Source organism: Petaurus breviceps, unplaced genomic scaffold (assembly GCF_028583685.1).
Source record: "Petaurus breviceps papuanus isolate PSGF00001 unplaced genomic scaffold, PetGlider_PUasm1.0 190, whole genome shotgun sequence".
Lineage (NCBI taxonomy): Eukaryota > Metazoa > Chordata > Mammalia > Diprotodontia > Petauridae > Petaurus > Petaurus breviceps.
In genome coordinates, this window is record NW_027185810.1 from 10037207 (window position 1) to 10054794 (window position 17588).

Consider the following 17588-nt stretch of genomic DNA (forward strand, 5'->3'; position numbering starts at 1 on the left):
TACAACTTTGTTGAATTTATTGTTTCCCTTCATATTGTGATCAACTCAAAATTTTCTAAGTAAATCATATCATCCTGAAAAAGCAATAATTTTGTTGAGATTTTGACTGTACTTATTCCCTCAGTTCCAGTTTCTTATATTATTGCTAACATTTTTGTACATAATGTTAAATAGTGGTGATAACTAATGGGAATCTTTTTTTTACCCCTGATCTTATAGGAAAGAGTGCTAATTTTTCTCCATTACACATAAAATTTTCTCTTATGTCTTACTACATCAAAGAAAAGTCTATTTATTCCTGTACTTTGTAGAGTTTTTAATGAGTGCTGGATTTTATGAAAAGCAACTTAGCATATTTTGATCTAATCATATGGGCTTTATTATTTGCATTATTAGCATGAGTTTATATACATTATAGTCATACATACATATAATCTTTCTTATGTTGAAACAACTTAGCATTCCAAGTATAAACCCTACTTGGTCATATATATCCTTTTAAAATATTTTATTGTATCCTACTTGCTAATATCTATTTTTAAAAATTTTGTATTGATGTTTATTCGAGATAATGTTCTCTTGTTTTCTCAGTTTTGTCTCTTTGGCTTAGGTTTCAAGCCTGTATTTCTGTGATAAAAAGAAATTTTAAAAAAACATGTTCTTTTCTAATTACATAAACTTTATGTAATATTGAGACTAATTGCTTCTTTAAAAAAAAGTTTGATAGAATTCAGTTCTAAATCTAACTGATCCTGTTGTTTGTTAGTTTTTTTTTTTTCCTTTTGGGATTTCATCTGTGCTTTGTGGCTTATTCACTTTCTTTTTCTGTTATTGTGTTATTCCAATCGTCTTTCTTTTGGTAATTTCCATATTTTACATTTTTGTTATAATTCATCCATTTCCTCTACGTTAGCAGTTTTGTTAGTGTATAATTGAGCAGAATAGTTTCTGATAAATTTTCTCATAAATTGATGTAAGTTCTCTTTTTTTCATTTTTGACATGATTTGGTTCTCCCTTTTTTAATTGGATTAGTTAATTGTTTATTTGACTTTTTCATAAAACTGCTTCCATTTTTATTTATCAATTACATTTTTTCTTACTGGTTTTCTAAACGCTTTAATTTTTAGAATGTTTGCTTTGTTACATAGTTGGGAATTTTTGTTGTTGTGTTTGAGGATTTTTTTTTAGTTGCATTAATGAATACATTTCTATTTTCACCCCTTAAGAACTGCTTTATCTGAATCCCATAAATTTGGTATGTCATCTCATTAATTTCTCTGATGAAATTTCCATTTTTTTCTGTAATTTGTTCCTCGAACCCACCAGTTCCTTAGATTAATATTATTCAGCTCCCAATTTTTCAGTTCTTTCTTTAAAGGTCTTTTATTGAATATAATTTTTATTCCATTATCAATAGTAAATGCTATTTAATATTTGTGTTTTTTTACATTTTTTGGAGAGGTCTTTATGCCCCTAATATAGCCCATAATAATAACTTTAAAAATGTTTATTGATTGTCATATACAAATATCCATGAATATACACATTTGGAATATATCACCAACAATAGGGAATTCTTCCTTTTGTATCCTTCGTAGGTCATTCTTTATGACAGTAGTGAATATTCAGTTCAGTTCAATTTAGCAAATCTTTACTGAGTAATTGCTATGTGTAAGGCTATGGTGCTAGGCACCAGTCACAAATCTGCCTTCACAATTTTAGATTTTAGGGGAGAATTTGTTAAGCACCTACTCCAAGCACTTTATAAATAATCTCATTTAATCTTCACAGTAATCCTGAGAGCTGCTATTATAATCCCTATTTTATAGTTAGAGGAAACTGAAGCAGATAGCTGTTAAGTGACTTGCCCAGGGTCATACAGCTAATGTCTAAGGCTGAAACAAGTCTTCTTGAATTCATACTCATTGTTCTCTTTACTGCATCACCTAGCTGCCTCTTTGACAGGAATGTAACATGTACATAGATGAGTAAATTATAGAGTACACACAAAACAATCAAAATTTAATAGATCAGAATAGTATTGTTTACCTCAAAGAAGAAACTCAAGGACTCTTTTTCAGTGTTTAAAAAAAAACAAGAAATAGTCTCAAGGATTTCTGTAGGCAAGAAATTGACTTGAAATTTTTGAACAAATAGCTTCATTTTTTTTTTCTTTGATACTGGTTCTCCCTAACAAACCCAAGCTGAGAGAACAACCAGTCCCACTACTGATAGCTGCTAAGTTTTAATCTTTTCTATTCCAAATTTGAGCTGGTTCATTCCCCTTTAGTTAGCTTCTGATAGTCTCCTCACTCCCAGGGGCTCATCATATTGATGAAAGATGGGAATGTGGACTTAAATGCTCTACTTAGCCAATGCAGCTCAGAACTCCTAAGCTAAAGAAGTCCACCAGCCTTAATGTCCCTACTGGTAGAGATTACAAGAATGTGCTACCTTTCTTAGAAGTTTTAATAATTTGTTATTAGATTCTCAGAACAAATAGATTTTTTTGTTCTTGTTCATCCTTTATACTACCTCTTTTCTGACAAATTTACAATGGAGCTTCACTACAGTTTGACGCCTTCATTTCTTTCTACATCAGGAAATCTGTCCCCAGTTTCATTACTTGTTTTTGCATAATTTCTAATTTTTTGAACAATTCATTGAGTTTCTTACCCTATACTCCATTCAGAAATGACTGTATTTCAGTTTTCCACTAGAGTAAGTACCTGGTTGATTCAGCAAATTCTTTGGAATTTTCTATTATGTTTTTGGTATTGATCATTTTCTTTACTGTTTCCTCTATGTTTTAAAGGATTCTAGCCCAAGTGCCTCGTTTGATTTTTTTTTTAACTTTATGCATTTTGTTCTTTATTTGGCTTTGTGACTTTCTTGGTATTGTGAATACTTATTTAATTTCCAAAAATGCCTTATCCATTTAAGGATATCTTAAGCTAACTTATACTTTCCTTTATCCATCTGAGTTTTTTCTTCTGAAGTTGGAGATTTTTCAACTGCTTTATAATTTGTCTTAATTAACACTTTTCTTATTTTCCGTTTTGAATTTTTTAATTCTTTTTTAGCACAAAAGGCTAACCCTGCATTCTTTGATGTTTGTTTTTGTTGTTCTTTGAAAAAGCATATGAGTCACTGAACCTACTTCATTTCTCCCCCTACCATCTTTCCTGAAAAACCCATTCCATCACCATTCCTAATGAGAAATCATTGAATCTGATTTTGCTGAGCGCTGTTTCAAGACAGTTCATCTGTGATTGATGCTGTTCTTTACTTTGAGTAGTTGTTAAGGTAATCGGTCTATAGTATTCTGGTGTTAAATGACTGAATAGTTATATTGTTGACTTTTGAAATTTTTTCTTAATTTAAGATTGGCTCTTAACAACATTGATGCAATACTTATCATAACACAACTGCATTGGATTGGGTGTACAAAAGAATAATAGATAACAGCAGGAACCCGAAGCAGCTATTGTATAGTGAACTCAAGTGGGATAATGACAATCAGAGAAGGCCCAGAAGTATTTTCAGGTTCAGTGAAGCCTATCTTAAGCAGTGTAGCATTACTTGAGGGCTGAATAACAACTACAGCTAACAGACAAACATGGCTTGCCGGTTGGAAATGGAGTTGTTCTTTTTTGAACTAAAGATTCAGGCTATAAATATAACATGGAGATGTTATAAGCAGTCTAGCTGCTGTTACCATTATATAAACATGTGCTTACTCAAACATATGATCATAATGGTGGGAAAGTATGTATTGTTTATTGTTAATGATCTCAAACTCCTCCCTGAAACAAAGGCCTCTCTTTTAAAAAATATTCTTCTAGCAGCATATGCATTAATATAGAATTGTTGTTTTGTTCAGTCATTTTTCATGACCCCATTTGAGGTTTTCTCAGCAAAGATACTGAAGTGGTTTGCCATTTCTTTCTCCAGATAATTTTACAGATGAGGAAACTGAGGCAAGCAGTCACATGACTTGCCCAAGATCACAGAGCTAGCAAGTGTCTGAGGTTGAATTTGAGCTCAGAGCCTCCTGACTCCAAGACCAGTACTCTATCTACTGTGCCACCTTGCCGTCCATCATTATGAAATGCTAGTCTCCAAAGAATTAAAATTGAGTGTCACCCAAATGGCAATAGAAATGTGTGAGATAAATGTATGATAATACACATTATCAATGAAAATTTGAGCAGGAAAAGTGGCATAAAGGATTTATCTCTAGAGAAATATGTAATGGTAAGAGAACCTAGGGTGATCATATTGAATAGCCCCCAGCTCAATTGGTACCTACCTCTATAGCCAAGAATTATAGAGCAAGGGTTCTTAACTTGGGGTCTGCAAACTTTTAAAAAAAAATTAATAACTGTATTTCACTATAAATATCTTCCTTTATTATGCTTTATATTTTGTTTCATACGTTTAAAAACATTATTCTGAAAGGAAATCCATGAGCTTCACCAGATTACCAAAGGGGTCCATGATGCAAAAAAAAAAAAAATAAGCACCTATAATAGAGAAATGGTTTCTCAGAAAACTGGGTAGACTTCTTTTTGGGATTCATTGGAGAATATAGACAAGAGTCACACAGGGTAATAATGTAAGAAGGGATAGTAATATGTATCAGGGTACAGAATTTTCTCACCGATAAAACAGATCACAAATCTACTGATGTACTAAAAGTGTCCAGAAGTTGAGGGAAGGATCATAAGATTAATAAAGTCAGAGAATAAACCAGGCTTTAGGACAGTTAGTCCAATACCTTGTTGGCAATTTAAGTTTCAGAGACAGCATTGTAAAACTGTATAATTTCACAAATTAGACTACTCTGAAAGTTGTCATTTGTGTATCTTCCAAATATATTTGTATGTATTGATAAAGTGAATCTCCAAAATGTTGAACAATGGTAAAAAGCACTTTAAATTTTCAAAGATTTTTAGATTTGCCCAATTTTGCTGTTTTTTCCTATATTCATTTAATTGGTTCTTCTAATATGAGTTCCCTTTCAAATATGTAGAAAAATAAAGCAAGTGGGCAAAGTTGACTGTTTCTATAATTGTATTTTCTCCTAAATAAAATAATTTCACTCACTTAACCTGCTGCTTAAAGGATATTGTATTCAGAAGTATATGAAGGATACATTTTTGTGCCATATTATATGAATGGTATATTGGTTTGGTTGCAATTAATGATGTGGAATACACCCTTGCCCCTGCTTTCATTCCTAAATCTGAATTTCTGTTGTGTGATAAATAATCCCATCCAGGAAGAATTCTAATTACTCTAGTAATTATCACCTTATCTCTAAATGGAATTCAGTCATTTGTTGTGGTTTATGAATGTTAAAAATGTTTCATTTACTTTTCACCTTGAATAAGAGAAAAACACACATTATTAAATCTAATTTGATTGGACCCTATAATTCTTGTTCCCATAGAAACAAAAACTCCTACAAGGATGATGTTACCAGTAGTATAGGTACCAGAAATTATGATTGTTACACACTGTCATAGTATGATTTTAATAACCAATGTATAATAATTCTATAAATTTGAACTAGTATACACTGTCAGTATTATTTTAATAACTAATATGTAATAGTTCTGTAAATTGTGTTGATTATCCTTTTTAATGTTACATATTTTCTAGTAACATTTTCAATTTTAAGGCAATAATTATCACATCTTCCTAGCTTAGTTTGGTCACTCTTAAATGCCCATTCAGATCTTTAATTCAGGCTTCAGATTCCCATCTTTTCTATTTCTGATTAATCTTTTGATTTGGTATCCTCCACATTCTTTTATGGCTTCAGCTAACTCTTCTTGTGTTATATTATTCAAGTCAGAAGTGTGATAGACCTCTCCCTCCCTCAGGCTAAGAACTTGTGTCAAGCTTTGCCAATTATGGCCAAGACATCAGATAAGACAGCAGAGGCAGTATGGTAAAGTGGAAAGAACACTACTGGATTTAAAGTCAAGAGGCCATAGGTTCAAATCCCAACTCTGCTACTTATTCACTATATGACTTTGGACAATTCATTTAAAAACAAGATGGTGGCTCAGATCCCTTCTAGTTCTAGATCTACTTTAAAATAATGTTTGATTTTAAGCTTAAAAATGCTATAGAAATTCCAGCCATTATTGTTATTATTATTATTAGGGCCTCTCCCCTTTTAGACCCAGCCACTACATGTGACCATTATCTCCCTGTTTAAAGCAGCATCTCTTCCGGACACAGCTCATTGGCAAAATGAAAAAATAAAAAACAGAAATAGCTAAGTCTAGCAACTCTGAAGACTTTCTTTTAGCATTTTCCTTGGGCTCTAAGTCCTTTTTCTAAGATACTTTTTAATACTTTATAGAGTCTGGGTTTCATAGTCCCCCCCAAAAAAAAACCTACTCCTTGAGGAAAAGGATTGTTTCATTTTTGTTTTTGTTACTTCAGCATATGACACATAGTAAACCCTTAATAAATGCATGGTTATATATTAATATTTTAATGTTATATGCTACATATACATATAGTAGATATAGATATATACACATTTTGCATATATATCATGCATATATTTTTATATAGCACATATATATATAATGCAGGGCAGCTAGATGGCATAGGGCCTGAAGTCAGGAAGACTCATCTTCTTGTGCTTAAATCTGGCCTCAGACACTTAGTAGCTGTGTGACCTGGGACAGGTCATTTAACCATGTTTGTCTCAGTTCTTTACCTGTGAAACAAGCTGAAGAAGGAAATGGCCAATCGCTCCAATATATTTATTAAAAAAAAAACTCTAAATGGGGTCACAAAGAGTTGGACACAACTGAAATGACCGAACAACAACAAATATAAATATATATATATATATATATATATATATATAATGTATAACATTAAACTTGTTTCAGCTGCCATAAAGGCACTGACCTACATCTTTATGGTTGGAAAGGACCTCAGAAGTCATCTCTGACCAACTTTATCACTTTGTAGATGGATTGGAAACTGAGGCCCAGAGATGTTCATTGACTCCATAGAAACTAACCTCTGATATAATTTATGTATGTGTGTCTATGCATATATTTCTTATCTGTTTCTATTTGTTCTAAAAGCTTCTATGTGTCTGCATTTCTTAAAGGTCTTTAACATAAAGTTCTTAATTTTGAATATGATATTTTAGATTTTAATTTTAAGCTTATGAAAATTCAGCATATACAGAGCTATAGACAAATAGTAGCCATTTGTCATTTTACTTTCCTTCATATATAGGGTGGCCCAAAGTTCTTAGCATAGTTTTAAGTTTTAATAGCTAAAACAAGGGTCACCCCCTTTGTGTCTATTTAGTCACACATACATACATATGTATATGTACATATATATGCATGTGTGTGTTTATTTGTTTGCACTGTATATGAACACACAGGGTTTTCTACCTTTTTTACTACAAAATTTTGTGATACTTCATTAAATTTGCATTAATTAGGGCAAAGAACTATCTGTGCAAATTAAAACAATTTATTTCAAGAAAAACAGTAATGGCTAAGAAAGTGAGATCAAGTAGTATACCCTTGCTATTGTTTAGTCATTTGGGTTTTTCTTGTCAAAGATACTATTCTTTCTCCAACTCATTTTATGCATACAGAAACTAAGGCAAACAGGATTAAGTGACTTGCCCAGGGTCACACAGCTGTTAATAAGTGTCTAAGCTTCCTGACTCCAGGCCTGGTACTCTGTCTACTGCACCACCTAAATGCCCTGCTGTGTTTGTTTTCAAAAACAAAGGATTTATTTATAATTAACACATTAATTAACAGTATGGATATATGTGCTGCTAAGTATGCTAAAGCATTTTCTTCCAATAAATATGCCACACTCCACAGAAGTAATCCAATGTTTTATCTTAGCAACCCAAATATTGCAGAACTGCAGAAGAGATGTCATGTCTTTCCCAGAAGATGTCCACAGCCCACATCAACTTCTGCCATTTTGACATTGTAGTGTATAACATGATGCAAAAAAACAAGATTGATTATTCATATCACATGTTTCATCAAGGAACTCTCAGTGTACTTTCTGAACACAAATGCAATTTATGCTTTTATAGCAATGCTATGTAAAGTGATTGCTGACAATAATGTACTTATGCTCTATAAAGAATACATTTGGTGCAAAACCCCTTGTACTAATATCATATCTATGTGTTTTGCTTTTAGTGAACTTGAGAAATGCTATCCTGTATTACCTAGGTGACTTCTTTGACAGAATAATCTGTCTGTCTGACAGAAATACCAAGAGAAATCTTGTGGGAAAGAACAAAGTTGTTCTCCTTGACTTCAACACCAAATAAATAGAGGTGTACTCTGAAATATCCTATTTTCATTAAGTAACCAATTACAATTCAGCCATCCATAAAATTGTCCAGACTTTTTAGTAACTATTCACATTTTCAACCTAGACCAGCACCTTGGTGCTAGATACTTTCTATCTGATTTCTCTATAAATTGACCTCTTTCAGGCCCAAAATGATTCTTCCTATTTTGAGAATACTGAAATTTGAGAAACAAGCCTATGATTATTATCTTTATATAATTTGTAGTTGTATAATCTGAATATTTCCCCTTTCAACTTCATTGTTTGAAAATAGAATTCTAAACACTAGTTTGTTAATAGTACTGAGGTATCAGAAACTGATTGTCATCTGCCCCCTTTCTGACTTTCTGGTCTTTTAAACCTTATTCTCTACTTTGTTCCTTGTAATCCAGTGACCCTGGCCTCCTTGATGTTCCTCAGACATGACGCTCACCTCCCAACTCTGGCCATTTTTAGTGATTATCCTCCATGCCTAGAACTTTCTCCTTCCTCATCTCCACATTCTGGAGTCTCCTCTTCACATTCTTGAAGTCTCAGCTAAAATCATTCAATCAGTAAACATGTATTAAACACTGACAACTACTGCCAGACATTTTGCTAAGCACTAGTAATATAAAAAGAGCCAAAAGATAGCTCCTGCTCTCTTGGAGCTCACAGTCAAGTGGAAGAGCAGTTAATTGTAATTACTTCAGTTATGGAACTACCAAAAAAATTTTTTTTTTACTTTATTTTTAGAATCTTAAGTAATTCACACCTTCTCTGGACAGAAGCATTTTTCTCCATTATTATTTGTATTTTCATCAAATGTATCATTTAATCATTTAAAAATTGTAAATTAGTCTTTTTCCACAGCATTTATACATAATTTGAAATCTATTCAATCCCTCTAAGTATATTTTGCTAATACTTACTTTATCTGAAGGCCAAAGTGAGGATATGTTACCCAAATACTAAATTGGACCCTGATAGATAATTGAAATTGAGAGGGAATGGGAAAAATTGTAACTGAGGGACTTTCCTTTGGGAATACCCCATAGGTTGTGCCAAGTTTACTTTAGTTCATAGACAGGGACAATAAACTTATTGTCTCTACTCCTGTAACATAGGGATTTTCTGAGATTTATGCTTTTGAAAAAAACTCAGTCTTTTAGGAAGCATATGATAATGGGTGCTTGCCTATCTCAATCTGCTGTTATTCTATAGCCTTCACTCCTTAGTTCCTTGCTGTTTTTAGTCATGATTTCTCAATGAGCCATATATAAAATTGGTTGAAATTTGCTGGCATAATTTACCATTATTACACACTTTCATTAGTCCAGAGTACTTCTTTATGTAAAGATTTGTTTTTGTTTTTTTTTTTTAATCAAAAGGGTTTTGAAATTTTAACTTCAGTAATGTCCATTAAAGAATTTACAGTGGGGGTGGATAGGTGGTGAAATGAATAGAGTACCAGCCTTGGAGTCAGGAGGACTTCACACAATTAACACACATACAAAAAAAACAACAACAACAAAACTTGTGACCTTGGGCAAGTCACAACCCCAATTCCCCTACCTTCCCCCCTCCAAAAAAAGCTAAAAAAAATAAAAGAATTTAAAATGTCTGTGCAAAGTAATAAAGATACAAAATTAAAAGTCTATTTTTCAAATGTATTTTCTTTCACACTTTACAAAATCATTTTTATCTTTTGTTTTAATGATTTTCCCATCACCTGACTTCCCCTAGCTTCCTTTCAGTCTTCAAATTAAAATCCTACCTTCTACATGAAGCCTTTCCTGATTCCTCGTAATGCTAGTACTTTCCCCCCTAGATTATCTGCAGTTTAACCTATACATACCTTGTTTGTATATAGTTGCTTTCATGTTGTCTTTCCTATTAGACTGATCTACTTGAGAACTGGGACTGGTTTCACTTTTTCTCTGAATTCTTAGAGTTTAACACAATGCATGACACATATTAGGTGCTTTCTAATTTTATTTTACTTGACTCCCATTGGGGATGGGAACATTTATCATTTCTTATCATAATTGTACTAGGTTACCTTGTATTTAGTACCAGTATGAGGAGGGGAAAACTCTAAGTGCCTTTGAAAGATTACTTGGTAATTCTTCATCTTGGCAGATATTAAAGCAGTAATCAAGGGAAGTTTTAGAAGGTATTCTCTCCTTCTAAAAACTGTTTTGACCCTCTGTAAAATAGTGTTTTTTTTTTCTGCATTATTAGAATGTTTTCATTCATCTATACAATAGCTAAGTGATGGTCTCAGAGATTTTGTTGTTTGAAGTGTTTTCTTGTGAATTTAGGAGAATTGGTGACTTAAGAGAAAAAGAAAAATAAATTCATGTCATGAAAAGAATTTTACAGGTTTTTCTTTCTTTTCTTTTTTTTTTTAGAGTTCCAGGAATAACTATTGCTACAGATATCATCTGTGGTTTTCCTGGAGAAACAGATCAAGATTTTCAAGATACACTGAAACTGGTCGAAGACTATAAGTTTCCCAGTCTTTTTATTAATCAATTTTATCCACGACCAGGGACCCCAGCTGCAAAAATGCAACAAGTTCCAGCACATGTGGTAAGATACCTTTCTTCTTTATCATTCTTTAAAATGCTTTTCTGCCAGTAGTTTCAAAAATGTAATTGAAGCTATCTATTTTTGTGAATTTTTAATAGCAGATTGATGAAATGTATTTGTTACGGAGGTTACAAATAGGGAATAACCCTTTGGTTCTGAGTAAAACAATAGCAAGAAAGCATTTTGGGAATTAATTATACAGTTCTTTGTTATTATGGAATTATACCAAAAGAAAAACCTTGAAATGTTGACGTTTAGAGTCAAGGTTTATATTTTTTACCTGGCAAGTGGATCTTTAACTTAAAAATAAATAGTTCTTTCTGGTAGAAGGGAATGTAGTAGTTAGATGTGTTTGTGTTTCCCTTTGAGATTAATTTAAAACAAGAGATTTAGTCATACCTCTTCAGTATCCCCCTGGCTCTGGGACCCCTTCCTTCTGATTAAAAGGGGTAGAGAATATATCAGAGAGCTTCTGTCAGTTCCTCCATATAAGGAGGGAGACCAATACAACCAGAAGGCTATTGCAGTGGTCTAGGTATAAGAGAGTGAACACCTGTACCATGATTGCTACAGTGTCAGAGGAGAGAAGCAGACATATACAAAAGAGGTTGCAGTAATTGGCTAAACTTAACAGAGATACTAAATTGATTCAGAAATAGGCTCTTAGGAATGGATGATTGAGCAATTCATTTTTTTTTCATTTCCTGCTGAAAGTAAACATACATTCAATAATTGATTCCCAAAGAATTGACTTCAAAGAAGAAATAGCAGCAGTTAGTTTTTGATGTTAAAAAAAAATAAAGAAATCTTCATTTTTAGTTGTACTAAAATTTTTATTTTTAGTTTTGCTTTATTTCCATTTACCCAAGAGTGTATCCAACATTGGTACATTCAGTACCCAATCAAAGCTAAAAATAGAGCATTTCTAGGACTATATTTTCTAATATTCACAAATATAAATGTAGCAAATATGCTTTCGCCTCACTCTCCCAGAGCAGGACCTGTTGTATTTCCCCCTCAGGATCATAGGATAACTTGAGAGATTTGGGGTATTTCCTCTCTAATGTCAATGGCTCATACCCATTTTGTGTGTGATCTCCCTATTATTAGACTCCTGTGATTAGCGCCCCATTTAACAATTTAACAGCAATTAGCTTTGAAAGATATAGCAATAAATGGTCGTTTGACTTTTTTCCGTTTAATCAAATAAGTCATGGCTGATCTAAAAACTTTTAATATTATTCATTAATTCAGTGAGTTATTAATCTTTTCTTTGATTTTCAATATTTCTTTTTAGGTACTTGTTATTTTATTTTTTAAACTGTATACCCAATTTGTAAATCTCTTCTTTTTCTCTTTTGCTAACAAATGTATTTAGAAATACAAATATTTCCAAAAGGACTACTTTAGCATCATTTCCTTCCTATGATAGTTCATCCCATTCATATTCACAGTTGTTGTCACTAAACATTTCCTGCCATGCCTTTCTCTTTAATCCACAAATTCTTTAGGAATATATTTAGTCCCCAATTACTTTTTAATCCTTTCTTCAATAGATCTTTATTGGATATAATTTTACTGCATTGTGGTCAGTAAAGTATGCATGCTAGATTACTGATTTTCTGCATTTGTATGTGAAGTTTTTTTTTTGTTTGTTTTTGCTTTTTTTTTTTTTTAGAGGGGGAAAGGCAGGGCAGTTGGGGTTAAGTGACTTGCCTGAGGTCAGATGGCTAGTTTTGTGTTAAGTGTCTGAGGCCGGATTTGAACTGAGGTCCTCCTGACTCAAGGATCGGTCTCTATTTATTGCTCCACCTAGCTGTGTATGTGAAGATTTTATGCCCTAACTCATGGTCAATTTTTGCAATGGTGCCATTCGCAGGTGATTAATATGTATAGTCCTTTCTATTCCCATTAAGTACTCTCTGGGTATCTCTCATATCTTACTTTTCAAAAATTCTATTCAGATCCTTAAATTATTTCTTATTTTTTTTTGTCAACTCTTTCTAGGTTTGATAGGATTACATTAAGGTCCCCCGCTATTATAGTTTTGCTTTCTATTTCTGTCATATCTCTTTTAGATTTTCCTTTAAGTATTTAAGCACTATGTCATATGGTTCATACATTCTAAGTATTAATATTCATTGACTATGGGACCTTTCAGTGAAATGTTTTCCTTTTTGTCTCTTTTATTCATGGTTTTGTTACCTTTTTGTTACCTTTGTGAGATTCTGATTAATATTTCAGCTTTTTTGAGATTGGCTGAACCACAATAGATTTTTCTCCAGTTCCTTATTTTAAACTCTGTGTCTTTATATTTCAACTAGATATTTTGTAAACAATATGTTGTCAGATTCTATTTTCTAATACAGTCTGCTATTTTCCTCCTTTTTATTGGTTTCATCCCATTCATTTTCACAGTTGTGATCACTAAGTATTTGCCTACATGCCATTCTCTTATACTTTTCCTTTCTTTGTACCCTGTCCATTTTTTAAGTAGAGGGTTGTGGGAGAGAAGTGGTCTCAGCACTAGTGAGTGCCCTATGCTTGATGAAATCAGCTTATTTCCTGCCTTTCTTCTTTTCCCCTCATCCAAACCACAGTCATTCTCTCTTTTCTTTCAAAAACTTCATGATTCCTCTTACAAACTTAGTTTGTTTTGCTTATGACTAATCTTCCTTCAACACTGAATTACACCCTTTCTATTATTCACCCTTTTCTCTCCCTAATTCCTATTTCCTTGATAAATTGAATTGAATGCATTTGTACAAGGAACTCAGTGTGAGTAACTATATTCCTTTCCTCAGGTCACATGAAAGTGAGGTTCAAGTGATGGTTGCTCCTCCCACTCTTTCTTCATTTGTATGTACTTTATTTGCATATCTTCATTATGTGAAATCCTAAGTTTCTGCGCTTTTCTTCTCCATGGTATCCCTTTTTCTCTCTCTTTCTTTCCTTCTTTTGAGGTCATCCAAATATAACAAAACTACTCCCTGGCCCTGTGTTATTTGACTCCATTTATGAAGCCTGATGACAATAGGGCCTGAAGGGACCCTTGAATTCTTCCCCCTCCCCAATTAGAATGTAAATACATCACCCTTTTAATGTACCTTCAGATGACTCACTTGTATTGAATGTTTGTCTTAACTCTTATGTTTGTATTTAAAAGGGCTCCTAAGTTCTAGTCTGTTTTTTCATCAGTAATTCTTACAGGTTTTCCATTTTATTTTTTTTTTTAAAACTCAGTTTTTCCCCTTTGGAATTATAATACTGTTTTTCTGGTATCAATTTCCAGTATAAAATCAAGTTCCTGATTTTGCTTCTTTATGTTAGTTGTTCCTAATCTGGTATGATCCTGACTGATTCATTGGTACCAGGTAACTGGTTTTTTTTGTTTTGTTTTATTTTTGACTGGTTGCCAAATGTGGCTATATTCTTCTTGACTGGATGCTTTAAATTTTGGCTATGGTAGTCCTAGGAATTTTTTTTTTTGGTTTGGTTGTTTTCTCTCCAGGAATAGACAGTTGTGTTCTTTCTATTTTCATTTTTTCCTCTTGGGTCAGAGTGACAACTTTACCTCCTTACCCTTGTTCAGAGCCCAAAATCACAGTCCACAATTCAGTTCTGGAGTCAGAGCAATAATGTTTCTTATTCTAATATGTAGGGGCAATTTTCTTTCCTGATTTCTTGAAATACCCATGCTCTGTGGTGATAGTTTTAAAATAATCTAAAGATTCTTTAATTTTCTTTTTTTTTTAATCTGTTTTCAGATGAGTTGTTTTTTGACATGAGATACCCTATATTTTCTTCCATTTTAAAAAATATTTCACAGTATGTCATGTCATGTTATTGGCTACTCTTTGGTTCATTCTAAATTTCAAGATGTCTGTTACTGAGCTATTACTTCACTTTTAAAGTCTTTCTTACAAAGCTCTCTTTTCTTTTCCAATTTTTTCCCTGGCATTTTCATTTCCTTTATAATTTATTTTTTAAAAATATTTAATTTCTTCTAGGAATTCCAACTGATCTTGTGGTTCAACTATATTTTTCTTTGAGGCTTTCTTTGTAGGTTTTTTTTCTTTTGTTTATTTAGTTCTCTTCCTCTTTCAGGTTTGTGTCTTTGAGCATCCCTGATATCATGTTACCTCTTTTATCTTTTTTGTTTATTCAGTCTTCTGAACTTAATTTCCACTTTAGAATTTTAGGTCATGGCCAGGCACTGTGCACTACTGGCAAGAATTGTGGCTTTTTATAAACCTGGCTTTTTTCAGATGGGTCCTTGCCACTACTTTCTTTGGGTACTGAGCACTTTGTTCTTCAGGGATCACAGAATTGTCTTGGAATAGGGAGCTACAAACTTCCCACATACTCTCTGTGGTCCAGTTATAAGCATAGGGTTATATTTGCTTCTCTGGGCTTTCTAGGCTGAAGACCCTACTTTTATTCTAGGCAACACAGCTTCAGACTTCCCCATAGACACTTGTTGGCTCAGCCCCTGTCAGCTAGTCTCTGTAGATTGAAGTTGATATCACTGCCTATTTATTCCAATTCAGAGTCAAGGAGCTGAGTCTTACAGTAATCCAGTTCTAGGGGCAGAGTGAAAACACTGTGAACCTATTCAGAATAAAAGGTCTGAGTCTGAAATTGCTGTCCTCTCATGTTCTATAATTCCTATTCTAGTCACTTGCTATGGGTTGAATTTGTGATTTTGGAATGAAATAAAGACTTTTTTTTTTTCTTATGTCTTTGTTGGAGTTTTATGGGTAGAATCTTGGCACTCCTACTTCTTCCTCCTCTCTGCCATTTTTGCTTGTCTAACTCTGAAAATCCCAGAGATCAGGATAAGATTTGATCTATTCTGACTCTTCTTGGAACATTTTTCTTTAAGAACTCCTCATTTTTCTCTAATCTTTTTCCATGATCTCCTTTCTCCACTACCTTCTAACCTGCATTTGGTACTATTATGATCAGAAACCTCTTTGGTTTTATATCTGCAGGGCTAGGCAAATATCCCCAGGTCCCTACTTCCTTAAACAAAAGGAGCTGAATAATATGATGGTGATGAAACTATTTTAACCTCTTTCTTTCATGGCCCTATATTCTACATGAATAAATAGTTAATGGTAGATAGAGAAGACTTAAATGCTGTCAATCTTTGTTCTAGTTTCCCCCAGCAATACATCATTGCCTAGTTTCTCTCTTCTCTGTACATTTATTTTAACTTTGTCATGGAGTCATTTCTTTTGAACATTTGTGCTTCTTTGTGAATAATAGGCACATCACAGGTTTTTCTCAATTCAAGAATCCTTGGGCTACAAATACTCAGTCAATAGCAAGCTACTACTAGAATAAGTTCAAAGAAAGAGGGTGACTATACTTGAGAACCCACAGGTGGTGCTTATGTTTTTGAATACTAACTTTTCATAAAGCATTCAGCAATCAGAGTGAAAAGAGTGAACATGGAGATAACACTTTCTGTATTGATTCCACATCATATGTGCTTTAAAAGATTTTCATTTAGTGATGGGCATCTCAAATGGTAGATTAAATTGCACTGAGCTTTTGAAAAACTATAAAGAAAACCTTCAGGGGAAGATACTCCACTTTGATGCTTGTTGTTTTTGAACTTTCTTTTGCTTTTTTCTTTCCTTTGTATTGAATGCTATGTGATTCTGTAAATATCTGATGCACTATGAAAACCAGTGAGTACAAGTCCCACCCCTACCCCAGTGAAGAGGGTGGAGAACAATATGTGAGATAAACTAACTTGGACTTATCTTAGACAAAGAGAACATAAATCCTCTCTTTTGAAAATGCACCTTTATCATTTTTCTACCAATTTTTCCCCCATATTGATGGGTTCAGTTTAGAAAAGTCTCAAAGAAAATTGGAAGATAAATACACATAAGTCATTTATACCTCTCATTAATATGACATTAAAATTATAATATTATACTTTAATATATTTGTACTTCCGTAGTTTTTGCTTTAATTGTGGATACACTTGAAGGAAGTAAATTCTAAAAGATCTTATTCCTTCTCTCTCTCTCTCTCTCTCTCTCTCTCTCTCTCTCTCTCTCTCTCTGTCTCTCTCTTTCTCTGTCCCTCTCTGTCTGTCTCACACATAGATACACACACACCTGTTAGTGCTCTACTTATAATATACCAACATTTTTCAAACAGATTATGAATTGTAAAACAATTAAGAATAGTTCTCTATATGATTTCCCAACACTACTCTCTCCTGTTGGTCTCCTCCTACCTATCTGACCATTTTTCTTCAGTCTCTTTGGCTGGATCTTCATCTAAGTCACATTCACTAACCATGGGTGCCTCATTGTATCAGCAATGCAATATTCACAATGCCTATGGAAATTACAGATATGCTGATGTAATTATCCATCACAAAATATATCAGGCTTGCTATATGGGGGAATAAGCTGGAACATTTATTAAAATAGCAAAAGACTGAGTCTCAAAACCAGAAAGTCAAAGCCATCAGAGTAGTTAAGAAATTGGCACAGGTAGATAAAGTAGAAAGCACCCACATTCTCAAGCCTTCAAAACAACAGGCTACCTCAGGCAAAGGTCCTCCTCTCCCCACTCACAGCAACTACCCAGCATCCAGGAAGCG

At 33.2% G+C, this 17588-nt stretch overlaps 1 protein-coding gene across 2 annotated transcripts in view; it reads left to right on the plus strand.

The window, feature by feature from the left end:
• The window catches only part of CDKAL1 (CDK5 regulatory subunit associated protein 1 like 1), a 704048-nt gene that overhangs the window by 533358 nt on the left and 153102 nt on the right, over window positions 1-17588 (plus strand). For both annotated transcript variants that reach the window (XM_069092496.1, XM_069092497.1), the window contains exon 12: window positions 10777-10957. In XM_069092496.1, coding sequence (XP_068948597.1) covers window positions 10777-10957 — 181 coding nt within the window. The remainder of the gene's footprint in view (window positions 1-10776; window positions 10958-17588) is intronic.